The sequence below is a fragment of the Empidonax traillii genome, unplaced genomic scaffold, assembly GCF_003031625.1.
Source record: "Empidonax traillii isolate 1590-97213 ecotype Southwest subspecies unplaced genomic scaffold, ASM303162v1 scaffold881:size300156, whole genome shotgun sequence".
NCBI classification, from domain to species: domain Eukaryota; kingdom Metazoa; phylum Chordata; class Aves; order Passeriformes; family Tyrannidae; genus Empidonax; species Empidonax traillii.
This window is the reverse complement of record NW_020956074.1, coordinates 221,006-248,190: the sequence shown is the minus strand read 5'-3', so window position 1 is coordinate 248,190 and position 27,185 is coordinate 221,006. Positions and strand designations below refer to the sequence as shown.

The 27,185-nt window shown below is 47.3% G+C and overlaps 1 protein-coding gene across 1 annotated transcript in view; it reads right to left on the bottom strand.

The window, feature by feature from the left end:
- XPO6 (exportin 6) overlaps positions 1-27,185 on the bottom strand; it is a 55,256-nt gene that overhangs the window by 18,235 nt on the left and 9,836 nt on the right. The window contains exons 2-11 of the mRNA XM_027902479.1: positions 22,919-23,009; positions 21,183-21,295; positions 18,357-18,554; positions 15,646-15,805; positions 15,196-15,273; positions 9,306-9,759; positions 6,024-6,150; positions 4,870-4,979; positions 1,989-2,097; positions 1,248-1,340 (exon numbers count right to left, since the gene is read on the bottom strand). Of these exons, the coding sequence (XP_027758280.1) occupies positions 1,248-1,340; positions 1,989-2,097; positions 4,870-4,979; positions 6,024-6,150; positions 9,306-9,759; positions 15,196-15,273; positions 15,646-15,805; positions 18,357-18,554; positions 21,183-21,295; positions 22,919-23,009 (1,533 nt within the window). The remainder of the gene's footprint in view (positions 1-1,247; positions 1,341-1,988; positions 2,098-4,869; positions 4,980-6,023; positions 6,151-9,305; positions 9,760-15,195; positions 15,274-15,645; positions 15,806-18,356; positions 18,555-21,182; positions 21,296-22,918; positions 23,010-27,185) is intronic.

Sequence of the window (27,185 nt, the reverse complement as noted above, 5' to 3'; positions counted from 1 at the left end):
TGGAAGTTCACTCCATCAGCAGAAGGAGCTGCAGCCCTTCCTTGCCCAGCGTGGGACAGAGTAATGGCAACTTGCTGTCCACTGGTTTAATTATTTGCTACTGATGGACTGCACCCCACAGCCCTGCAGACGCTGTGAAAGCACTGGGACCTGCTTGAGAACCTCCCACATCACCCAGAACGAGAATGAACAATGCAGGGCTCAGGAAAGCTCTCCCTGCCCAGTTTCCAACATGCTGTGCCTAATTAACAGTGGAGTGTCTTTGTATAACTGCTTGAGGGGAACTATTTAAAAAAACAGAGTATTTTCCTCGTGTGAATGTGTTACTCCAAGGAAGCCACATATGCTCTCCTCCATCTGACCCATATGTTCCCTGAACACTCACTCTGTTTGTGCCTCCTGCTGCTCACACTGTGCCACCACCCTGCACGGCAGTTTCTACTTTTGCCCACTACTTCAGAGCTTCCAGTGCTTAAGTTTCTTAAATGAAAATATCAACTAAAAAGGCACTTCAGGTCAGGCATCTTCTGCCTCTGCAGCAGCTCAGTTTTCTCTGCTTCTTGGGAACACGGTTCAGAGGTCGAGGTGTGTGGTGTCCCCAGCAGAATTAACACACCTGACCTGAGATCCCACTGCTGTTCCCCCTCCCCTTCTCCTCACCCACCAAAAACGCAGTGACTACCCTGAATTTTGGACTACATTTACAGCCTCGAGATCTCCTCCTCAAAAACTGCTGTGATGCCCCAAACCCAGACAACTTTTATACCACCAAGGTTAGCGACAGCAGCACTGGCTGCAGAGCAGCACTTACCCATGTTTACTGGATCTAATTCCCAATTGTCCCAGGCACTCTCTTCAGCGTTTATATCCAGCCTTTCATTTAAACAAAGATTCCACTCTCCTTCAAGCCCTGATAACGACACTCATCTGCCCAATTCACAGGCTGCCTCCAAGATAAACAGGAGGGAGGGGCTGCTGCCAAACGTTTGCACTTCGAGAGATGGGACTTTCTAAAGAGCTCAGCGTCCAGCAAGTTGGACTTAGACACTGGAGTACTCTCTTCAAAACACACCACGAAATCCAACAAAACATTTCTTTCCCCTTGCCAAGCTTTGCATCCAACCCCAAATTTCCCTGTTTTTCTCGGCACTGAGGCATCTATCAAACAGCTTGCAACCAGCTCCGACAGCTGGTGCTCATTTCCCACGGCACTGCTGGCCTGGAGAACTACTCAGATAAGTACTTACCAGTGTGGAGAAGGCGTGAGTTGGCAAGAGCTCCATGACTTTGGCCACCACCTCCAAGCTCTGGCGCAAGTACCGCTGCCACTCCGTCTGCTGCTGCGGGGAGAGGCACCACGGTGAGGACAGCACTGCCAAAGGGAGAGCTCTGGGCACGCTGGGAGGTCCTAATGGATGCTTGGGACTAGAGAGCTCCTGGCCAGAGCCTGGCTTTTGGGGACACCCAGATACTGAAGGGATGATTTGAGACATCTGAGGGAGAATAATTCGCCAAGCTGCCCTTCCAGGGCTCTGGCATCAACCATTTGGCCACTCCACTTCTGCACTGATCAGAGTTAAGATGATCTTTACCAATACCAGCTTAGGAGAACTAAGCTTAAACAAAAGCACCAGCAATATCTACAGGTTCAAGCTTTTGTCTCAGAGATATTTCAACATTTAATTTCCAAAGCAACCAGACGTGGAACCTAATGTCTCTGACAATCAGAACATCAGGATTTGTACTGTACCCCCATCAGAACCAAGTTAAAAACAAAGGTTCTATCTTAGTGTGACTTTAAGCACATTTTTGTCAAAAGCATTTCAAGCTGTTTTATCCCTCAAACCCCACACACTACGGAGAGAAGAAGCAACTGTGTGGCTTTGCACTTCAAAGTACAAGGTCTGGGAAAGACATTCCAGGTGTTAGCGGTGCAAGAGTTAATACATGGACCTGCAGCTTAGTCACTGTTCGACTGTGCTCCTTACATCATCATCTAGTGTCTCGTCATCCAGCTCCTCCAGCTGTGCCTGGTTATACCTGAACTGGATTCGATTCAACACCTCTGTCAGCAACAGAACCAAGGCATCTTCGTACCTACAACCATGGAAGGACAGAGAAAGAGCTGAATAAAACCCCTGCAGCAAAAGAAATGCATGTAACAGAGGACAGTAACACCAAGCAGCTCCTGGGATTAAGGGTGTCAGGTCATTTCAGATCACAAGGGAAAAGCCTTGATAAGATCTGATATCCCTCTGCCTCTGAAAGGGAAAGGAAGGATTCTTAGCAACAGAAGCAGCCCCAGAGCTCAAAACAAGAGAAGTGGGAGCAGCTTGCCAGGAATAACAAGAGATGTCCATGAACAGGAGGAACCAAGAGCCTGTTGTTGCCTGAGCTGCCCCTCGGCAGCCTCTGCTCTCTGGGCACTGAGTGAGGAGCAGATGAACCAGGGCAGTAAAGGCTGTTTGTGCTGCTGTCCCCCTTTCCCTACACTTTTGACAAAGCAATTCAGGCCCTTGTCCTCTGAAACAAAGCCAGCACTTTTCCTACTTTAGCACTGTAACATTAAAGGCACCTCTCAGTGAAACATCCCCTCGTGTCTGGGAGCCAGGAAGCTGCTCCAGAGCACACGAGCCCCTCCTTCTCACGGAAGATAATGCCAAGCTGCAAAATCAGCACAGAGCCACCTAAACATGCAACAACTCCTGGTGCCACAACACCCAAGTTTGGGATTTCAAGGGGGGTCGGTTTGATTTTTGCTTTAAAAAAAACCCTTTTCTCGAAGCAGTTGGGGTCTGATAAAAAAGTCCTACTCTTTTCTAGGGTAAATCAGGTTGGAAAATTAGGCACAGACTAAGAGAGATTCGGAGCATGATGCAACCCAAGTGTCAGTCCTGTCAGCTGTGCCACCAGCCAGGCAGCTGAAAGCTCTGTGCAAGGTGTTGTAAGCCTGGATTTGGCAGCTTCTCCAGGAGTAAAGGCCGTGGCGTGCACGAAATGCAAAGTTTCTAAACCACAGAACAGGAAATTTCATCTGTGCTCTTGTGGTGCAACCACTTCCAGACTGCCCAGCTCAGCCTTCACACGGCTCAGGGCGTGCAAGAGGCTGGAGCTGTCACTGAGGGCAGGCAGCTCTGACAAACAGCACCAGCTCCAACCACTTACAAGGCTTTTTTATTAATTTTGTACTCTCACCTATCCCCTAGAGACGCTATTTGTCACAATTTTGATAGGAGCACTACGTGCATTACACGTGGGTGAAGAGGAGCAGCAAATTAGGAACAAATCACGAAAGCTCCGACACAAACATCTACTTCTCAAGAAATTAACCCCCCCACACTCCCCATGCTGAAAGGAAGCGCTGCCTGGTGTAAGGGAGTTCCACATTTCTCTGTGGTTCTGGTGCCAGGCTCTCCTTCAAAAACCAACTGCTTTTATTTAGTGTGCTCAGCCAAGCTTCCTCCTGCACTCGGTGGAACATAATATGGCATAAGCCACGGTGCTTTTAAACCTCAAAAACCTGAACAAGGCACCAGATTTTTCAAGTGACAGCTAAGAGATCTTTCATCAAAAGAGAGCCCTCCCAAATTTTCAGGATCAGCATCTACAAAGGAAGAGGTGCCAACCACTGTTGTAATTAATACACACAACAAACACTGGGGGTAGCAAGTGGAACTTGCAACTCCCAAACTCATCGGTATTTCACAGGAACACATCCTCTATTTAGACAGGAATTTAAAAATCCTAATTAAATATAAAAAAAATTCTAATTAATTAATTAGCTGTATGAGCTGTGTGAACATTCACAAGTACTCAGTAACTCACTGAACACTCAGTAGGTGACTTACTCTGTGTTCTCCTTCTCTAATGTGTGCTAAAATGTGCTCCGGTTCTATTTTAGACTACAAAGGTTCCTTCCTCTGGCTGCAAGGTTCACACACAGCATACATGAGTGACAGTTTCTCTACCCCAACTTGCTCGGTTTGAATTCTCTGAATGAGTGAGGTTCACACTTTTTATACCTGACCATTTTAGAAACAGAAAGGACTCAACCACAATAGCTTGTTCCTCACAGCCCTTGCATGGTGACCATGAAGTTGCTTTGCTGCTGGATTTTTCTGGGGAAGCAAAAGGGATCCAGAGGAGAGGTTTGGGCACTTGCTGTCATTTCTCACTCCCCCCAGTTCTTCTATCACAGAATCACAGAATGGCTTGAATTGGAAGGGACATTAAAGACCATCTTGTTCTCTGCCCCTGCCATGGGCAGGGACACCTTCCACCAGGAGTTTATATCTCCGAATCCCAATTCTTCAGGCACTGCCTCCTCTGTCCAAACCTCTCGTTTATTTTGTTCTAAACTTTGATAATTACAGCCAGAATTTTAGAATGTATTTATGCAGTTTATTCCCATTAGCTGCCCACATGTCTGGAGCTCAGTGTTTCCTTTCTTGGGATGAACGACTGAGAAAATATTCAGCCAACCCATCCCTGGAATGGCTTCATTTCTCCTCTTCCATTTGGATTTGGGCTTCTGAAACAGAACTCCCAGAACATAGGACATGTGCCATCTTGGCCACAGAGCTGAATGAACATTTCCTGCCACTAATTTTTGACAAATATCACAGATATTTGAAATCCTTCCCTGTGAGGGTGGTCAGGCCCTGGCACAGGTTGCCCAGAGAAGCTGTGGCTGCCCCAGCCCTGGAAGTGTCCAAGGCCAGGTTGGATGGGGCTTGGAGCAACCTGGGCTAGTGGAAGGTGTCCCTGCCCATGGCAGGGGGTGGAATGGGATGAGCTTTAAGGTCTCTTCCAAGCCAAACCATTCCATGATTCCATGCTGTCACATCCCAGCCGTTTCCGAGCTCTCACCTGTTGAGCACTGCGTCTTTGTCTGCCAGGCGACTTTTAATCTTGCTTGTCAAGTAGTCCAAGAAGAGTGTCCAGATGTCCAAGCAAGAAAAGTAACCTTCATGTGTAGGCTGAAAGACACCAAAATTCACAATGAATATCATGAGCTACGGTAGGATTGATTTCATACAATGAAAATAGGAGTTAACAGGTACTTCAATCCATGAGATCTTCTTGCTTTACTGACACGTTTCTAGGATGTCACTGCAGAGATTTAGAGCTGTCAAAAGATAACCAAGAGCTTTTGTACAAGGGTAGGAACCCAAGAGTTACAAGGCTGGGCTCAGAATTAACCCATGTTGTGGTTTGCAGCATCACCTTCTGGCATTTCAGTGCTTCAAGAGAGCTGGAGAGGGACTGGGGACAAGGGATGGGGGGACAGGACAAGGGGGAATGGCTTCCCATTGACACAGGGCAGGGTTAGATGGGATATTGGGAAGGAATTTTTGGCTGTGAGGGTGCTGAGGCCCTAGCAGAGGTTGCCCAGAGAAGCTGTGGCTGCTCCTGGATCCCTGGAAGTGTCCAAGGCCAGGCTGGACAGGGTTTGGAGCAACCTGGGCTAGTGGAAGGTGTCCCTTGGCAGAGGAATGGGACGGGTTGAACTTTAAGGTCCCTTTCAACCCAACCATTCCATGATTCTGTGATTTTATAAAGCTGTTTCCTTGCCATTATTCTTGTGTGTGGGTATATATGGGGCTGAGCTGCACTGTGACAGCTCCTACAGGAAGGTAACGTAGACCAAAAGCCAAAGGGTTTGTTTTTTTAATATTTAAAGTTACAAGAAAGTCACAGATTCAGGACAAAGAACAGCATCCCCAAACACAAACCAAGAAAGTCAGAGAGACTTTTCCAGACAGCACTGTCCATTCCAAGGACTAGAAAAAAATTAGAGCAGAAGCAAAGTTACACATCAGACAAGTTGTTCTTGCAGGGTAACTACATGTGACCTCTGTTTCCAGCTAAATCCAAGAGCACATGAAGCCATTTCCAAGTCCCCAGCACCAGTTCAGTGCCAGTAAGACAAGGAAATTGCTTTTAACTGGGGCAAACAAGCTGGCCCTGCTGAGCAGGACAGTAGAACAGACTGGGAAAAAAATGATGGTGTAGGGCTGTACCTGATGGAAAGTGTATTTGAACAGCAGTGCCAGGAATTCAACCACTGGGAACTGAGAGTAGGATTCAATCCTCCGTAGGTGGACGCTCACAAACAGCCGGAGGAAATCTGTGAACTTCTCAATGTAGCTGCAAAGAGAAGAGAGAACTGAGAAAACAGGGAGGGGGCCACGAGGAAAAGCAATTTCACTGAAACAGCGATAAAAGTCACCCAAAATCCTTTCACTAAGAAGAAAGTTACAATTAACAGCCAGCAGAGCAATTGAAATAGAAAGCCCTGCAACAATTACCTACAGGACGGGCAACCCTTCGTTCCTTTAACACCTGAAACAGCAGAAAAGACAATCCTGTCAAAAGCAACTTAATATTCAGATAAACATCCTCGAGTTCAACCAGGCCTGCAAATAAGCACAATCTCCCCACCCTAGAGAAGCAATTTAATAGCAAAGGTTGTCTTACTGATGGAGACAGGATAAGTGAGATGAACTGTACCCCTGAGGAATCCAGCAGGAAGCTAATGCAGAATCAGCAATACAAGTGTTCCATTTACACGAGGGGGAGAGTTGGGAGCTGGAAAGGACAGTTCCTTCTGCAGTGCAGCTACCCAAAACTTTCTAAGCTGAGGTTTGGGACTGAATTGGGCTATAGGGAAATGTTCCTCCAAAGCATGGAATTACTCAATGGATGGATGAACTGCACGTCCCAAAAGAAACCCGCCCCCAAAACTCCAGGGAGTGCAGCAAGAGCATGACCTCAGTGAAGGCACAGAAGGTTCTGGAGGGGAAAACCAGCAAAGCCCACAATGGGGTGAGCTTTTACTGGGGAGTAGGAACACACCCTGCCCAACATGAGCCTCATCAAGGTTAAAAATCATCTTCATCTATACAGAAAAAGTTTAATATTCCATTGCAGCATCACACACAGAGTGAGATCTCCAGCAACCCAGTGGTAAGTCCACTGACCCCACTGCAAGAGCACTTCAGGTTTTTCTTTTGAACAGAAGTTGGGCTTGGCAGATTTTCAGACATGCACAAACAGCCTGGTTTTACTGTATTGCCTTGCTCTTCCCTTCTGCAAACTCTTTGGTTTGTTTTTTTTTTTTCTGGGGGGGGGAATCCCCTCTTTCTAACAAGAAGTCCCTCAAGAGACAGAGGCATTTCCAGCTAAGGCAGAGCTGCAGCACTGGGGGTTGTTCTAAGCCTACAAAACCACACACTACTTTGAATATGCAAAAAAGTTCCCTTTTTATTTGGCACTGCCTACTTGACAGGAAATCACTGAACATACCTGACCACAGATCAAGCACTTCAAAAGCAAAGTCAGTAAAAAGAAACAGAGTCCAGACCCAAACACATCCTTCATACTTTCATTTTCTAAGCATGCTGTGACCCAAGACCAGTGAAATTCTTCCTTGCTCTGGGCTCTGCCAGCACTAAAGCCCCTTCTCCAACCACCAAGCCATTGCCTGAATCCTTAACAGCCACTTCCCATATTTTGGGATCTTCACAGCCAAACACAAACAAAGCAAAAGGCAGAGTAAACTTACTCATTTCTGGACTAGTTTTGGCAGTTCGAAAGTGCTCAGACCACCCTGATCCTTTAACAGAACAAAAATAACCAGCACCACGAGAGGAAGGGACCCAGGGCCTGCAGGTTCTGAGGACACCCATCTACTGAAGGCGGTCTCTTCGGTGCCAATTTTGTTCAGGATTTTGTTAGTGCAAGCCAAAGTGATATTTTCACGCAGTAAGTTTAGTTTTGGACATTAAAAGTACAGCTATGTCACTTAAGGGACAAAAGGAAAACCCTCACGTCCTTTTGCACAGAGAGGACAAGGAGAAAAGAAAGCTCCGCTCCTCTAGAAGCCAGCTGGATTTTGCCAGCTTCCAGAACATCTTGGTTCCACCCCTATTTCAGACTTTGGCAATGAATAAACAATTACTGACCCCACCAATCCCTGGGGATAACATGACTAAGAAGCAGAACGTGGCAACACCATCTCTGCCAAGGCCAACACAGACACAGAGCTTACACTGAAACTGGCCCCAAAGGTTGCTTGAGATTCCCCATAGAAAAAAGAAACACAGTTAAATATGGGATTGGGGAGTTCCAGGAAAGTTCTTCTGAATTCCAGACAGGAACTCCTGGATTCTGTGCATGTATCTTGTACACAAAAGGTGGTACATTCCTACACATGTCATTTCTAGGAAGTGAGTGACGCTGAAGTCAGAGCAAGTTACTACAAAAATGAGCTAGTTACTACAAAAATGAGCAAGTAGAACTCCCTTTTAATCCAGATTTGCCATCTCAAAGTTATTTGTGTGTCTGAAGATATGGAAAAAGATTTTTAGGGAAGAAACACCCAAGTCCTCTCTGAGTACAGACCCACAGCTTTGTCTAAATGTTTTTTTCCTTGTGTGGAAATTTATTTCCTCCTGCACATACCCACAGTAAGATACTCAGCACATTCACACAGTCACAACCTCTCTGCCAACGTCAGCACCAGCCTTCCCTGGCAGCAGCACCAAATCAGCACCTCTTCCACCACCTTGCCAACACCAGGGCTCAGCCACTCGGCACAACAGTGAGACCAATCTCACCTTCTCTCCCACAAAAAGGAATATTGGATACAAAAGAGTGGAGCTGTTTCAGGGAACAAAAGATGGTAGTAACTCTCTGCAAAATGAGGATATGCAGCCTTTCAAAGAGCTGCTGCTTCCCTGCTGCCTTCAGCCAAGCATGGGGACAAACTCAGTGGTGGAGCTGCTGAACAGAGCTCCCCAAGCTGTATATTGGTTTAAAAGAAGTATAAAAATAAAAAGAATCAAAAATGGCCATGGCTCAGTGAAGGACAGGAAATTACTACTATTTTCTTTCAAGCCATGACTGGCAGAATATATCCCCACTGTGTGCTTGAGTTTGGGCAGAGAAGGAAGGCAGACACGGACCAGCAGAGGGGACGCTGCAGTGCCTTTACCTCACTGAGCCTCTTCTGAGATGTTACAAAAGGTTCAGCTCTGGTGCCACCTCAGACCTGCAGTCAAACAGCAACGAACAGGGGGGCAGGGGAGGAAGAAGACAGGACAGAACACAAAGCTGTGCCACCACAATCCCTCAGCCAACTCAGCCCCTCATCAAACCTTACCTGCGGGCACCCACCTCTCTGCCTGGCTCCCCTAGCCCAGTGCCCTGAAAAAAAGGCCATCAGACACACCGTGCACGACCACAAAATAATCCTTCAGAAAGCAGGAGGCCCTGGCACTGAGCTGCCTGGCTGCCCTCACCTCTCATCCAGCTCCTCCAGCCGGCTCTTCACCGTGTGCGCGTTGTTCTCCTTGGTGATCTTCTGCAGGAGGTAGAAAGTCTGCTGGAACATCCGCAGCAAATACTCCTCGAACTCCATAGGCACGCAGTTCTTGGACATGAGTTCGTTGATGCAGGACATGGCCAGGACCCCGAGCCGGCCCCGCTCCTGCCCCAGCACCGAGTTGTGGCTGCTGCCGTTGACCGACGGCATCTTCCGCGCGCGCGTGTCGCAGCCGAACCGGGCGAAGTGGAAGATGGTGGTGAGGAGGGAGGGGGTGATGCTCGTGGACAGAGGGATCCAGCTGAAGAGGTGTGCCAGGCACTCCAGTGCCAGGGAACAGATGTATTCACTGTCTGTGTCAAGGATGGGGATTGGCTGGTTCAGGAGTTTGGCCGCGCTGGGACTCTGTAACAGGCTACTCAACAGGTCACCTGGGGGAGAGACACAGGGAAATCAGGGCATGGCCACTCACACTGCCACTCCCAGCTGTCACAGCCAACCAGGGAACAAACTCTCCAATCACTTTGCTGGGTTACAAAGCCACCATTACTTTACTCAGTGCTGGGAGCACGGGGATAGCTCCACAAACTTGCATGGTCAGCAACCAAACAGAGCAGATTATAGTGAGGAAATCTATACATGTTACACTTCTCTTACATATTCATCCTATTCCTGATTACGTCCATATATGCTAATTATCCCTGTGGACTTACTTGGGTATGAGTAAGGGTCTTTTGAGGGTCTTTGGGGGTCATTTAGGAACATCCCATTCACCAGATTTCCCTTTTATGGTTACGGATCTTCTAAAGAAGATCCTTGAGAGTATCTCAAGTACGAGGTCAGGTCATGATGTACTTCTCTTATCATTCTTTGCTCTGGCACACAATCCTCGTTCTCCAAACTGAGACATCTGCTAGTACATATTAATCACTGATTTAGGGATCAAACACTATTGTGCTGAAGTTAAAAGAATTTTCCAACATCTTCCCCCCCTGCTGCACAGACTACTTTTTAAAGAAACATAACTTGTTTGGGAACACAGCTGAAAAGCAAAACCCATCAGAGCATCTGCTTGTCCTGTGCAGGGCCAGGAGCTGGACTCTGATGATCCTTGTGGATCCCTTCCAACTCAGAACATTCCATGAGTCAGCAAGTCCCAAAGACTTGCTCTGAGATGAACTGGTGATTTCTGTACTCAGGAATTACTTTACACAACCCCTCTGGCCTCACTGGTAAGGACACTCACACAGTATTTTGGAAAATAGCAATGGCATGGGGTGTATTTTAAACACTTATTATAAAATTCTCCCCCCCTCACAAGGTTGAGCATCCCTGGTGTAAGCTTGGCACAAGTTCTCTGGCACATCCACGTGTGAACCTTGGCAGAGGGGTTCCTGCCTCCCTCTGACACTTGTGGGTGATGTAAAGGCAGATGTTCTGGTGTCAGACCAGAAAGCACCTTGTCCCAGTGACCAAAACCCCGAGTGTGCACAGATCACACTCCCCAGCCTCCAACCACCCTGTGACAAAGGCTTCCCAACAAGAGAAAATTGGGAAAAATCCTACACAGCCTCAGGATTTATCTTCCATGACTTCCTCCACTCTCCAACTGGAGCCACATAAATTGAATATTTGCATTATCCTGTGACAGGTCCACAGCTTCACTACAAAGCTGGTTTGTTTGGGGTATGTCAGTGCTAGTTTCATTTTCGACCTCCTGTACCCAAACAGGGAACAGAAATAACCTCTGTACTCATCTTCTACGTGTCCCTCTGCGGGTTCCTACTGCAGTTCCTCACTCTCAACTGGACAGGATGAAGGTTCTACTTCTGCTGTTACTTCCAGGGCAGCCACTCAACCCCCTCAGTCGTCTTTACTGCCCTTCTACTGAAGCTTTCCTTGCCATCTGCACCTACTGACACAGGAAGAGCAGAACTGCAGCCAGTACTCGAGGTGCAGCCTTAATTCCACAGAGAACCACAGCAGGTACCTATTTTTGGCTGCTACTGATGTGAATTTTCTGTAGAATGATCTGGTGTGATGCTCAGGAGCTAAACCTGCCTGCTCCAGGGTGAACTCCCCCCTCACAGCAAGAGGGCACCATTTCCACTCACCTTTCATCTCCCTCCTCTAACCAGCAATTCATCAGCAATCCAGAGACTCCCTTCTCCCTGATGGCCTTTGCTTTCTCAAAAGCTTTTTAATGAGAATCCTTGTTGAAAATTTTATGGAATCCAAGGGACACCACCAGCCAGGCTGCCCATAATCTCCAAGCTTCCACCTGCTGCAAACTCCCCTTCCCTCAGGCTGTTCAACACAGTTCTCTTCCTTAACTACAATCTCTTTAAAAACCTGGCACTTGATACGCTATAGAACTTGAAGGTCTCAGAAAATCTGAGTGATTCTTTCATGAAAGTGAAACAACCCAACAAAGAGAAGTACAAGAATAACAGGTATGACTTACTGAGCTGTTTCCAAAGTAGCCAAGAGCTTGAATGATGAACAGACCCCTCCTAAGCCTCCATTTCTCATCCAGAATGATGTCGTACAGCAATAAATTCATAACTCCCTGCCATACCTTACCTTCACTTCCTTCTCTAGAAACTGAAGTCATCACGTGGCTTCAGCTGAATGAGACAACCCTGCACTTTAATCTTTCCACTGAAGCAGCCCCACGGTGACATTCACAGCCCTGCAGATGCTGCAGGGCAGGAGTTGCTCACACTGGGCTTTTACAGACCTCGTGGAGTTCAACGAGGCCAAGCACAGGTGCTGCACGTGGGCCAGGGCAATGACAAACACAAATCCAGGCTGAGAGGGAAGAATGGATGGGGAGCAGCCCTGGGAGGAGGATCTGGGGGTGTTGGTGGGTGAGGGGCTGGACATGCCCTGGGCTGATCCCACAGTGTGGGCAGCAGGGGAGGGGGAGATTCTTGCCCCTCTGCCCCCTCAGGTGAGACCCCCCTGCAGAGCTGCCTCCAGACATGGGGAACCAACAGCACAAGGACGTGGAGCTGCTGGAGAGACTCCAGAGGAGCCCACAGGGATGCTCCAAGGCTGGAGCCCCTCTGCTCTGGAGCCAGGCTGGGAGAGCTGGGGGGGTTCCCCTGGAGAAGAGAAGGCTCCAGGGAGACCTCAGAGCCCCTTGCAGGGCCTAAAGGGGCTCCAGGAGAGCTGGAGAGGGACTGGGGACAAGGGATGGAGGGACAGGACACAGAGAATGGCTTCCCACTGCCAGAGGGCAGGGTTAGATGGGATATTGGGAAGAAATTTTTCCCTGTGAGGGTGTCAGGCCCTGGCACAGGTTGCCCAGAGAAGCTGTGGCTGCCCCTGGATCCCTGGAAGTGTCCAAGGCCAGGTTGGACGGGGCTTGGAGCAACCTGGGCAGGTGGAAGGTGTCCCTGCCCATGGCAGGGAGTGGAACAAGATGAGCTTTAAGGTCCCTTCCAACCCAAAGCAGTCTGGGACTCGGTGATTGTTTTAAATGTCAAGCAAACTCCACATAAATCATTGAGAATTAAAGATTCTCACCTTTTGATCCATTAACACCAGCAAAAAATTTGGTCCTTGTAACTCCCATCTTTGCACCCAGCTAAATTCCTGAAGCTCTGAGTTTAAAGTGTCTTTGCAAACAGGTGACAAATTTACAGGATCAGCTGCATTCGGGCTCAAGGAGAAAACTCTCAGGGCCTGGCTCTGCAGCACCAAACATTTCTGTTACTCATTTGTTTGCCACACGTCAGTAAATGTGCCTAAGGAAGGGATTCATCACGAAATGTGCTATAAATCATGCAAAGACAACATGTGGAAGCTGAGATTATTGCTGAGTAAATGCTACAGTGATGCAATAGCTCAGATGTTTTCCAGCATGGGTCATTATCAGAGTTCCTTTGCTTAAGTGATATGAGGAATGAGTCTGTCTTCGAGTGCTATTTAAAACCTGGGCAAGACTTGCAAGGGACCATTTCACTCTGCTTCCCTGGGCAAAAAAAAAAAAAGCAAGGAAAGGTTTTCCAAGACCCTAAAGAGATTTGGGCTCTGATGGAAGATATTAAACATTGGTAGGGACCCTGGAGCTTATTTTGCCTCTTGGAACACCTCTAATTTCACCTGAATGTACAGAGAAAAGGGTGGTGGCCTCATCCAAGCAGTGAAAAAGTTCAAGATCACCAGTAAACAGGAGTATTTTGCTGCAAGAATGGAGTCCTTCAGGGAACACAGAAAGTGGGCAAGTAGTGGCTGAGAGGGAAGCACCTGGTACTCCTTTCTGAAGTAGTGGAATCATCATCCCTGGAAGTGTTCCAAAGCCAAGTGGATGTGGCACTTGGGGACATGGTCTGTGGTGGCCTTGGCAGCGCTGGGTTAAAGACTCAGTCTTAGGGGTCTGTTCCAATTTTAATGATTCCATGATTCTGTGACTTTAAGAACTTGAAGGACCAACAGTTTTAGCATGGAGAGAGTGCTTAGCACACAGCATGGAAAAATAAACCAGAAAGTTTCAAAGGAACGAGTTCGCACAGGCAGGACCCAGTGAAATGAAACCTGAACCTCTAAAGGAACTGGCAGTGTGGTCCTGATTCTGAGCAATTATCTTGAAAACGCTCTGAGTAAAAAAGTTTATTTGTTTTCCCTGAAAGGGGAGAAAGGAAAGGCCCAGGGCAGAAATGCAGCCTGGTTTCAGTTTGAGAAACACGATCCCAAGTCACGAGGTGAACACACAGGTGGATAAAAGCTGCCTCAGCACAAGCCCCAAGGGACTGAGGGACATCCCAAACAGGCTTCCACGACAAGCAGCCCAGACTTTGTTCCACTTGTGTCCTCTCCCAGCACCACTTGCACCGTTGCCAAGTGATACTGGAAGCTTTGATCTTTTCTGTTAATATTTCTTGTTCAAACTCTTCCTACCTACAGCAAAATCCACTCCCTTCCCAACCAGGAGAAATATTTATTCCCATTACAGTTTATGTTTTGTATATAAACATAAAAGTGACTTAAGCTCTTCTACAGGAAAGAAGCACTTGAAATTTTGGCCAGTGTGAAAGTTTGAATACCAACCAAAATTTTAACAGCAACTGTCTAAATCTGGCTGGTGCAATCTGACCACAGGGAAGTGATCTGCAACTCCTCATTCACTGTTTAAGGTCTCAAACACAAGTGAAATGTGTGCCAAATACAAGGACACAAACATATGTTCTCCACTCTGAATCTAACTAAGAAACAGATATGTAAATGGGTTTAGATCAGATAAACACCCACACAAAAGTCTGACAGGAATAGGTGGAAAACAAACCTGCACAATAACTTGCTCTCTCCAACTCCCTGTTGGGAGGGGGGAGCCAGGTGGGGGTCGGGCTCTGCTCCCAGGGAACAAGGACAGGATGAGAGGAAACAGCCTCAAGTTGTGCCAGGGGAGGTTTAAATTGGGTATTGGGAAAATACTTTCTTTTCTGAAAGGGTGGTCAGGCAAAGGCTTGCCCAGGACTGTGGTGATGTCACCATCCCTGGAGGTTTGTGGATGTGGCACTTGGGGACATGCTAGTGGTGGCCTTGATGATCTGAGAGGGCTTTTCCAACATTAATGCTTTCACAATTCCAACTCACTGATATTGGAGCATTTCAGAAAGCTTTCTGCCCTCTGAGGACAACAAGCAGCTCTGTGTGCCCTGTTCTCTGAGGTGACATCTGCTGCACTGGAAACTGCTTCTTCAGGTAAGGGGTTTTTTCTTTCCCACCAGGAATTTGGTGGCCTATGAGAAGCTCTAGGAAAGGGCTATTACAAGACGTTAGACAGTAAAGGAAGGAATCTGTGTGTGATATTGCAGGTTTGAGTACATGGAAACACCACCTTGGAGCTCAGTTTTCCTTACCACTTTCTCCTGAAGTCGGGGATGGTGGTGGAGTGGCAGCAGTGGCACTGTGCTTGTCCCAGATGCTCTCCAAAATACCTGGCCAAAGAGAGAATTTTTTTTTTCAGAACAGGCTGCTAAAGACAAACTGATCTAACAACCACAGCACAGAGGGCAAGAGAACTTCAGCAGAACACACCTTTAGTGCTGTGAGAAGTGTAAAAACACTCAGTAATTTCTCTGGGCTCACTAAGAGAGGACAAGCTCCATCCCTCTTCACAGACAGGACATATGGAGCTCTGACCTGCTCTGCTACACACGCTGGCTCACATTAGGCTGCCCCAAGTGCCTCAAGGGCAGAGTTGAGCATTCAAACTGCAGGAGCAGCCCACATGTTGCTTCCCACTGCTCCCCAGGAGTGCCAGCTCAGCAGCACCTTTGGGCTGGCCAGGCTGGGGCAGGAACTCGTACCTGTGAGGAGCCCGAGCACCGTCTGCACCTGGTCCAGGAGCAGCTTGCGCAGCTCCTCCTTCCGCGCCACGCTGAGATCCTCCCGCGGGCAGGCCAGCTCCTCCGACGTGGTTTTCAGCATGATCAGCCCCAGGGGGGTGGTCACAGGAGACTGGATTAACTGAGGGACACAGAGTGCAACGTGTGATGACAACACCCCGCTGACAGAGGCTCCACTCGCGGTTTACACGCGCGTCGAGACCAGGGGCGTGTCGGCCCCTACGGTTTGCAGAGTTGCACGTTGAGGGGGGAGAACTGCAAATACTCCATCTCCCCAGACAGTAATCTGTGATGTTGCAACAGTTCAAGCCCCGTGGGAATCCTTGGGGTTTCAAGAGAGCTTTCACAACGCCATTGCACACATTCTGTGTCCCGGAGTTTTTACCAGCAACAGTTTGTTCCTTCTGCTGACATCATCACTTCTCAGAATCACCTCAGCACCAGCAGTGCCACCACAGAGCAGGGCTGTCACTGCAGCTCAGGAGCCTGCACCATCAGCCAACAGCTCCCCGCTACAAACACCAGCCCTCCCCACACACCCCAAAAGCTGCAGCCAGGATCAGAAGCCACCAGAACACAGCAGGGGGATCCAACCTCTCCTTGCACCTGAACTGCACCTCAAACTGGGAAATGTATTCACTCTACAAAGAGTAACTTCCACCACATGCTGGAACTGGACTGGGAAAAAGGATGACTTTTTCCTTCATTAGGTACTGATGAAAGACTCAACCAAATGGGGCCAAGTTTTATTTCCAGCTGAAGGACAGCTCTGCTCTTCACTGCTAACCTGAAACATGCAAAGTGATTTATGCACCACTCCCCCCGGGAGGCAAAACCCCAAAGCCAATCACAGTTACTGCAACTAATCCTTAACTCATAATTCTGTCATACAGGCTGACTTTGGTGCCAACCTCCCTGACCCACCAAAGCAGAGCCAGGCTGAGCCAACACTGCTAAGGAGACACAGTTTGGTGAAATATCTGGGGAGGAAAGAGCTCATCTAAAAGCATCATCCAGACATACCTGAGCTTGGCTTTTGCCAAGGAAGGCCCATGGCACAGGAGCAGCCAGGTAAAGAACTAAATCAATCACACAACTTGTTGGTCAGTTGTGGATAGGCTAAACATCATCTCTCTGAATAGTTTCTGACAAATCCCGTAAGTTTTAGCCTGTTCCACTAGGCCCTGGCACTGTTTAAAATAAATTTTAAACCCCTAAGGAAGTAGCATTTTCTATGTAGAACGACTGGATTTCCATAATGACAACAGAATAGTCCAATTTATTTTTCTTCTCCACCCCTGCAACAGTTCAGTAAAAGGTTTAGAGACTACTCAGAGTATTGAGATACAATTTAATGCTAAATAACCAAACAGTTGCTTCAAATGATCTCAGGAAAAAAGTCTTGAGACAGGACTCATCTGCAATTCTAAAAGCAAGTCATGCTGCTCCTGTGCTCCTCTTCATTGTTTTCAGGTCTTGGAATTCACTATTAGTGCTTTCCTTCCACTTTCTCTCAACATTTTTGGAATGTGTCTGCTACAGAAATTAATTTATGAGAACATCTCTCTCCACAGTTGAGCTCACAAGGAGAGGCTTAGGGATAAACATTCCCAAAATGCAATCCCTTAAGGTAACCCCTGGAGTGCCAGAAAGGCCAGTGGGACTCAGGAAGCAATTCAGATCCAGCTGAAATGACAGCCAAGACAGCAAGTGCAGACAGTCATCCTAAAATATTTAGCGTCAAATCGACAATTCAGGCAAAAACTGCAGCGTGTTACACCACAGGAAGTGGTCTGGGAAGTGATTACACCAGTTAGTAACAAGTTCTGCAGACAAGTTAGTTTGCTTGTTTTTTTAACTTTGCAACTAATGCTAAAGCCATTTGCCTTAACAAATAAATTCCTGGCACTCAAGGACCTGGATTTAAATCACTGCCTCGTGGCTTGGCTGTGGGCTTTGCTGCTTTCAAATCATGTCATTATGTCAGCAGAAAAAAAAACCAAACAAACGTGAAGCACTTCAGTTTACACTCAGCCTTTTTAAGCTCATTAGGAAGAACTTGAAGGAACCTGGAGACAAAATACTCAAATCTAAAGAGGTTTACACCAGCCTGGTCAGGCTCCAGCAGCAGTGAGCTCTTAACCTGGCTCAGGATTCCCTGGGAAGGTGCTGAATTACAACCAAAATTCCAATTAACAGCACTGTCTCAGTCAGGATCCTCTGATTCATACTCGAATCTTCCTGCAAGAACCTTCTTAAACACACCACCAACATTCCCTTAGTGACTTCACAAAATGAGGTACCAAAGATTTTAGGGTATCTTTGACTGTTGGGTGAGAAATCTCCAACAGCCACAATAAGAAACTGCACCTTTGAAAATCACCCAGTGACACATCCATAGCTTTACTGACTTTTTTTCTTTAAAGAACAACTCCCAACTCCTGTATTTTCAAGAACTTTCCCATAATATCTGAAATTCAAAGAGCAGTTTCTACTCATTCCACTCACATAAGTATAAACCGCAGGAATTTAAAGGTTACCCCAAAATTAAAAAGAGAAAGGAATTTAAAAAGCAACTTCGCTTATTGTGCAGTTATTTAATCTTCCTCAAGGAAAGTCACCACTCGAGGAACCAAACTGATGTTGGTTTGGTTGGTGGAGGGACTTCTTACCTGCAGGATGTTGGTGAAGAAATCGTGGTAGAACATGGGCCAGTCCTGGCGGCCGATGTCCACGATGACTTTGCAGAGCTTGTTGCGGATGAAGTAAGGCAGGGTTTTGTGGTGGGCCAGCAGGAGCTTGGGCAGGCAGCTGCGGATCTCCATTTTGTCCTGAGATGGGACCCCCAGCCACATCTTGTTGATCAGGTTCTGGAAAAGAAAAGACCCCCCCAGATGAGCTCACCTTAGACGTGCTTTACTGAGCTCAAACAGTGAGAGAACACAGACACACAGAACCATGGAATGCTTTGGATGGGAAAGGACCTTAAAGGTCATCTCAGTCCACTCCCTGCCATGGGCAGGGACACCTTCCACCAGCCCAGGTTGCTCCAAGCCCCGTCCAACCTGGCCTTGGACACTTCCAGGGATCCAGGGGCAGCCACAGCTTCTCTGGGCAACCTGTGCCAGGGCCTGACACCCTCACAAGAGAGAATTCCTTCCCTCCTGGAGCCCCTTTAGGCCCTGGAAGGGGCTCTAAAGTCTCCCCAGAGCCTCCTCTTCTCCTGAGGCTGAACAACATCCTGCAGGGACAGAGCACTAGCATGTCATCAATTTAACTAGTTATTGGTCACTAGCACGTCATCATTTTAACTGGCTTTTGGTCAAGCAAAACTAACTTAGTTTTATAGTCATATAACTATTTCCACTATCTTTTAAGCCTGGACATCCAGATTTTCCCCTTTAAAGGGGAAAGTACAGCCTCATATGAAGCAGGAAAAGAAAAAGAGCGAAGCAAGTTCACTTTTAGATGACTGATGTCACCTGGGTCTCCTGAGGTTGAGCTGGAAGGTCACTGAAGTGACTGCCTGGCAGTGACAAGGGCACCACTTGAACAAAAAGCTTTTAGTCCACTTAAAGCCAGAAAAGTTCCAAAGGAAGGCACAGTTGCAGATTGCTTCCCTGCCACGCTACGGTCCCATTTAGGGGCTCTGGAGCATTAGGAGCTGAGCCTCTTGGAATAACCTACAGAGAAGGCTTTTACTGAGGCAGATCCACGGTAGGGACGTTCTGTACAAAGGCACCACTTCACAGCAGAGAGGAACACAAGGATATTTATACATAAAGTCCTCAAAGGAGTTGTTTTGGGGGTTTTCTAGAGGAGAAGGTCCAAAAGGATTGCTTAAGAATGACCCAAGCAATTGAGGGTTCCTCACTGCAAGTCCAGCAGTAGTTTCAGAAGCCCCAATAAAACTGGATGTTGCCTTAGTGTAATATCTTTCAATGATCACTGTGTTTTGTCCTACTCCTTTAACCTGACAGTGGCAGTTTTCTCCACCTACAAATGTTTCGGGGAAGATGTTTTCTTTTCCAAAAGCAGGGGAGGGGGTGAAAATTGTTTATCTGGAAGGGGCCCAGGAGGAGTTTTATTCCAGATCCACCGTTAACTTCCTAGACAGACTAGAAAATACAACACCCTTTGACTGATTCAGCACTCCTGGACAGCTGGAGATGGATGAGGCTGCAGACTATGACTGACCATGGCTCTGAGGATCAGTTCAACGTGCAGCACTACAGCGCTAAACTTTGGAAATTCAAGCTCCTCCAGGGAGAGATCCTAATCCCTCAGCTGGGCTGTGGATTTCTGTCCCTCACTTTATACCTGGACAGTGATTTCTTTATTCTGGGTACACTTAGTTTTTTCAGTACCACTTTCTTCTCCCCCTTCCAGGGAAGCAGAGGCTCAGTAAACAAAATTCAACGATGAAGTTGAAGGGACATCCACGCAGGATGGTCAGAGGGATCATTGGAGTCCAACTCCCAGCCCTGCACTTGCTTCCCTCTTCATGAAAATCAGTTTATTTTTGCAGGTTGCTGCTGTGGGACACCCATCCCAGAGCAGGGAACAATTCCCATGCCATTTGTCTCCATCACCCCTTTCTGAGGGGGAGGCAAATCAGATTCATTTTGCAGATCGAGTCCAGCCTCTCTATGCAATCCCTAATAAATAAAGCGAATGTTTCAGTGAAGAAGTCAACAACAACATGGATAATTTGTCAAGCCAACACAACTTTAAGAGCAGAGCTGTTTGTTTTACCTAAAAAGTGGCTCACCACAAGGGCTGTAAGCTCTGATTCAGGAGCTCAGCTTGGAGTGCCCACCCAGCAGGAACACAACAGAGGCCACAAACAGTGCAGGGTGAGGTGTGACAAGGAGCAGATCAGTTGATACAACAGAGCTCTTCACGGAATATTTTTGTTTCTTCCAGTAGACACAGAGATCAATATTGAGGCTTTTAACCCTTATTTTGTTCTTTTTATAAATAGGTGAAGGGTGGGACGTGGTCACCTAAGAGAGACCTCATCTCTACAACCAGCATGAGTTTGCAGGATGTAGTTTGAGGCCATCAACCACAACAATGAAATGTCAGAAAAATAAAAGCAACTTTTTCTTCCCTCTCAGCATTAAAGTCTGCAGGAGCTAGAGGCAGGTAATCACACATGTATTTCTGATCATAAAAAGGGTATAAAAACAATAACAACCTTAAAAGCATCGTGCAGAAACTCAAGCAGCCTCTGAAACTGGAGGTAATTTGTATTCAGAGATGCCAGGAAATGAATTCTTCCATTTGTGTACAAAGATTCATCTTCCCCTACTGTCAGCCTGCCATTAAGCAACCTCTCTAGCAGAGAGCAATAATAGCATCCTTTATCTCTGTACTTACCAGGCGTGCTATTCCAGACAAATATTTCCCCCCCCCCCAAAAAAAAAAAAATCGATTGCCAGCTAAAACTGCACCAGGCAGAAGATGCACTGGGCAGGCAAGAGCTCAGACCTCACCTCAAACACAGTCAGACTGTACATCATCACATAGTCATTCCTCGTGCTGGACAGGAAGTACAGGCAGAATCTCCAGGCCCCAATCTGCTGGGCAAAGTTATTTAAAAGCTCCTCTGCAAATAAAAACAAAGTATTATTTTAAAATGTACTTTAGTTTCAATTTTACTTCGGTGTAAAACATTACACTAAAATTCCTAAGCTGTAAACAAATCCCTAACAGTGTGCAGTGATAGCACAGTAACACACTGAGCATGGGAGAGACTCCACGCTCAGGGAATGGTTCAAACAACCTGGAGGAGGACAAAAAAAATATAATAAAATCACACTCTAAGGTATTAAAAGCAATCTAACAGGAGACTTTAATGAAAACAAAACAGATGTGTCATTTTAGAAGCTGTTTTGACATAACTACTACAGCAGATTAAGAGCTGAATATCAAAAAAAATCACACAATAATTGTATTATGAGCATTATTTTATCTATAAAAGCCAAAAGTTGTGATTTCAGGGCACTGTGAAAGAGCAGGAACACGTTAGGTCATACACAGTGTTCTAAAACCACCTCCTCTAAATGCAATTGCTTCAAGAGCTTTGTCGTGGGTCTGCGTTTCAAGAACCTCTTTTGAACACTCAGGTAAGGATTTGGTCACTCACAGCCGGTGACAATGCGCCAAAAAGAAAAGCCACAAGGGCTGTTTTACAAGCTAAGCAAATTTAAAGCTTAACCAATTTGTTTCTTTCCTGCAATTGAAGCAGGATAATGGGGGGGTACAGTTTTTCCACAAAAGATCTCCACCACAGGGAACAAACACAACAAAACAAAAACCTTGCCCAGCTGTTTATTTTTTACAGGATTTCTGGGACAACGATTTCTGGGACAAGGATTTCATGCTGATCATACTTTTGGCACTGAAGCCAAACAGCAGAAACAAAACAATCCCAGAATGGCTTGGGTTGGAAGGACCTTAAAGTTTATCTTGTTCCACCCCCTGCCATGGGCAGGGACACCTTCCACTACCCAGGTTGCTCCAAGCCCCGTCCAACCTGGCCTTGGACACTTCTGGGCAACCTGTGCCAAGGCCTGACACCCTCACAGGGAAAAATTCCTTCCCAGTATCCCATCTAACCCTGCCCTCTGGCAGTGGGAAGCCATTCCCCCTTGCCCTGTCCCTCCATCCCTTGTCCCCAGTCCCTCTCCAGCTCTCCTGGAGCCCCTTTAGGCCCTGCAAGGGGCTCTCAGGTCTCCCTGGAGCCTTCTCTTCTCCAGGTGAACCCCCCCAGCTCTCCCAGCCTGGCTCCAGAGCAGAGGGGCTCCAGCCCTGGGAACATCTCCATGGCTGCTTGAGAATAAAAGGAACGTGTCTCTTTACAGCCACCAACCACCGACACCCAGAGCACCTGCAGGATCTCTGCTGCCTTTCAGGACATATTTAATAACACCAGCCAAAGTGAAACCTCGCTGTTTATTCCTGCTTGGCACTTCCCATTAACTGGGACAGCCTTCTGCTTTGCATTCCTAATGCTCCATCTCTCTGCAGTGGTTTTCCAGGACACAGAATCCAGCAACGTACAGGCAGAGGAAAACGTCACTGATATATCATTCACAGGACCTGCCATAGGTCCTCTGACACCCAAGCTGGATAAACCTTGCCTTCGAAGTCCTGCATAAGCAGGAGAGGGTTCAGCATCAGACACAGAACACCGAGGGGAGCAGTCAAAGCAGCAGTGAGAACTCACCTATCTCGCGTTTGCGCTCGTTTGTGGTGCAGTTGTGGAAGAACTCGGTCATCAGGCTCTCCAAAGCCCGCAGAGAGGCCTCTTCCGATGCCTGCAACGACATTTGAAGGGAAGAGCTTAACTCCCACTCTGCCCTGCACTCAGGAGATGGGCATTAGGGGGTCACAGCTGCACCCAAAAACCAAATATCCTGGAATTCAAACTGCTCGTTGGTGCCAAGTAGCAACAAGATTTGTCCACTGCAAGTGAAAGCTTTGGAAGTGAAGGACCATTTGCTCAGCTCCACTAATCAACAGCAACAATCCGGTTATTTTGGTGGCATTTGGTAATTTTAAGTTAGTTAAGTAATTCTCCCTAAGACAGCCAGCTCAAATAAAGATGCTTTCAGATGTTTAAATAATAAGTATCACAATATGACAGGAAGCACGAACTTTGAGAGGACTTTTGTTGCAGCTCAGGAGGAGTTTCTTCACGGAAAGGGTTGTCAGGCAGTGGATTGGGCTGGAGTGCCCATTCCTGGAGGTGTCCAAGGAACAACTGGAGGCAGCACTCGGTGCTCTGGGCTGGGTGACAACGTGGGGACAGGGCACAGGTTGGACTCGATTTTGGAGGTCTTTTCCAACCTCAACAGTTCTGTGATTCTGTGGCCCCTGACACCTATTCCTGTCTCTGCCTTGGTGCCATCCCACTGCTCAGGAAGCTTGAAAGATTAAGGAATTTCCCCCACTTGGAAAAGCAAGATACAAGTACTCAGAAATCGGATACAAGAAGAACATCCCCCCCATCCTCCAATGTAGCTTTTATTATAGGAAATCATCAGTTATAGCTCAGTGTTTTTAAGTTCTAAATAAAATTATCAGGATTAGCATGCAACCATTGCAGGGTCACTATAATTCTGGAGCTCTCTGGAGTTGGGATGGTTTTATTCTGGCAGGGTAAGAGCCTTAGAAACAGTCCTGCTACAGTACAGACCACACCATTAGCTGTGTGCCTCTCATGTTTGCAACTCCTTCTATCGCTAATAAACATCAAGATTCAAGCCCCAATCATCCTCTGCACAGGAACAAAGTCAACTGTTAAAGAAAACCGAAAGTTCTGCCTCAAAAAACACCAAAACAGAAACAAAACCCATTCCTGCCAGCCCTCGGCACAGATGAGCACGTGGGGCAACCCGAGGAACACTCCAGGCTGCTGCCAGTTCCCATTTCCACACAGAGCAGTTTTCCCAAGGGCCAAGCAGCAGGAGACCCTCCCCACTAGATTTAACCCCAGGAAAACCAACTCAAGAGCAAGAGCTCTCCAAGAGAGAGGTGGCAAATGCCCCAAGAGAAGTTCCCAAACCTTGGGTAGATCCATTTGATGCAAATTCCCCCTGTTCTCGCACTCCGCTTTCCACCAGAAAAGATCAAGATCACCTCAATTCACACAGAACTCTTAGTTCTTCACAGGATGGCAGAGCTCCATCGTCTCTGGAGAGTTAACTGAGTCCTTCAGGAACAGTAGGTAAGTCGATTTTTTTCCCAAGATTCAAGATTTATTTCCTACTTTTGGAAATAAATCACGGAGCTCTCATAAATCTTGAGCATCTGCCACGTCCTCTGCTGGCTTCAGCACTGAGATTTGGAAGATGACAGAGCCTCCTCCTAGGAACACACTTAATCTTCCCCAGCAGAACACCATCCTCATGCTGTTCAACATGTCAACAGCAGAAAAACATAAACCAGGGAGCACGACACAAACATTTCACGCAAAAAGCCCAGGCTGTCCAGCAGCCAAGGCCAACTTGGGCACAAAGAAACAGCATGACCTCCAAGATTGTTTTCTTCTCTTGTTTGACTTCTCCCAGCTGTCCCAGAGGCCCAAGGTGAAGAAGGAAAAATTGTCTGAAGTAATCAAAACCCAGCCCAGGATTGGCTCCGCAAGCAGGAGCCTCCCAGGTCTGCCCTACCTGTGGGCACAGCCTGTGCATCCCCTTCCAGCCACGGGCTGGGTTAGAAAGGATCTGTGTTTGCTGCAGCCTTTGGGGATTCCTCAAGTTCATCAGATCCTGGAGCACGTGGTCATCACCCACCTCCCCAGCCAAGGCCCTGATAACGAGGCCGCTGAGATAACGAGCTGCAGGGGAAGATCTCTGCACCCAGACACCCCAGAGAGCAGACTGGTGAGACTCCAACCAAAGCAGAGCTGCTGGAGGACCTGTTGGAATATTTTCTCAGTTCCTGCTCATGTTATCGTGAGTTTGCCTTCTTCTAAGGCTCTGTGTTTGCTCTGCACTGAGGAAAGGGGCAGGGAAGTATCAGCACTGCCATGAGGAGAATGCCATGAATCCTGGCACGGAGCAGCACAGACACTGAGGATTGCTTCAGGACAAGATCCCACCCCACGGGCAGCCAGAACCAGCGTGGCACAATTCAGATTCTGGTCTGAAAATCAGGCACTTGGGACACACACAAATTCCAGTTTTAAAGGTTTCCAAGGAAAGTCGGGACCGTCAGCAGCAGAATTTACTCCAGACACTCTGGGTAATGGCTGTTTGCCTCACCTTCACAAGGATCACTGAATATTTAACTATTAAAACAGAAATACTTTTGCCTTCACAAAGTGTAAAATCTGACTCCTCTTACCCCTAGTGCCTGCCAGGGCTGGAACAAACCCTCAGGAAATACTATTTCTCTCTTCTGCCAACCACTTGAGGAAAATGCACTCAGTTCTATGGTTTGTGTTTGCAGGGCAAGAAACGTGAGCTTCTGACCAGGAGAGCTTTGCAGTTCACTAAAAGCATTGAGATAAGATGTAAGACCTCACCATCCACACCAGCTCCACTGCCTGAACACTATGGCTGAGTTCTGCCCCACCAAGGGAGGATCCTGGATGCCAAATTCAGCAGATCCTCTGGCAGAGGTGATGTCCTCATCACGGTTCCCTCAGTGAGAGCAAACAGGGCTAAATGTCAACACACCCACGGCTACTGTCCACGTTCCAAGAGGATATCCACACTCTGACCCGGCAACTGGGTCAAAACAACATCTCAGAGGTGTGTCACAGCTGATTATCCCCAGAATGGGCCTTTTTCAGCGCTGCTGTGCTGGATTGGGTCTGTGCCACAGGCCTGCTCCTCCTGGAATTGCCCCCATGTGATCCGAGTATGACTTGATACGGATCAAGTGAGGCAGAGAGACACTGTCAATCTGTGTCCTTCCCATCCCATTCCCCCTCATTAAGTTTGCTAAGGGTGTTCCATACGTTATCAGAAGGGAGGTGTTGTAGCTGTTTACTCATCCCATTTATCTGCAGACTCCAGCCTTCCATGCCCTCCTCATACAACCAGAACAGCTGCAGGTTCCCAGCTCAAACAGCTCCGTCTGGACAGAAAACACACGATTTGCTACCAAGAACTTGCACCTTCAGTGATTCTCCATCCACCTAAGCACCAAAAGAAGGATTTACACCACCAGCTGATTTCAGGGCTACCTCCAATTACATTTTAAGTTGTGTGAGTCATTTCTCGTTTATGATTTCTGCTGATTAGGGAGAAAAAAAAATAGCTGCCAACTTACTGCCTATCAGGCTGTTCAATATTGAGACTGCACCTCAGTAAGGCTCTGGAGAAGCAAAAATCTTTGTCCCCTGCTGCTGACTCCAGAACAAGCCTGGTTTAGGTTGCAGACTCTGACTAAAGTCTTCAGGTAGAATTGAGTTACTCTGAGTTACTCATCCAGCTCCACCAAACAACGGGGGAATGATCTTTGGATTTCAATTTAGGCAACTGCACATTTACACAAATAGATAATTCAGTGCTAATTTAAGTTTGCATACAACCAGAGCCAATCCACCCCTTAAAAAATGAGTACCTGGAAGAAGTGCTTTCTAAAGCCATCTCCATTTTCTCCACCAGCACTTTTCCATTAGAGCTCGTTTCCTCTTTTATTTTTCTACCTCATTTTACGTTCTCCAGGGGGATTGTTTCGTTCAGGGGAAAGCTCTTCCCTAATGCCTCTGCCATAAAAACACAAGCTGTTCACCTTTTAATGCTTGCCATTAGAGCACAGATCACACCAACCACGTTCTAAACACGGCAGCTCAGCCCGTAAGAGGGTTATGGCAGTTCGGTTTTTTTTCCTAATGTGTTTGGAAATGGGTGTCACTCCGAGCCAAAAATTAAGGCAATCCCTCCCCCAAGCTTTTTTTAGTAAGATGTTAATTGCAGCTGCAGTGTTACAGAGGTGACTTCATCCCCCAGGCAGCACTGGAACACCTTCCTGAGGTG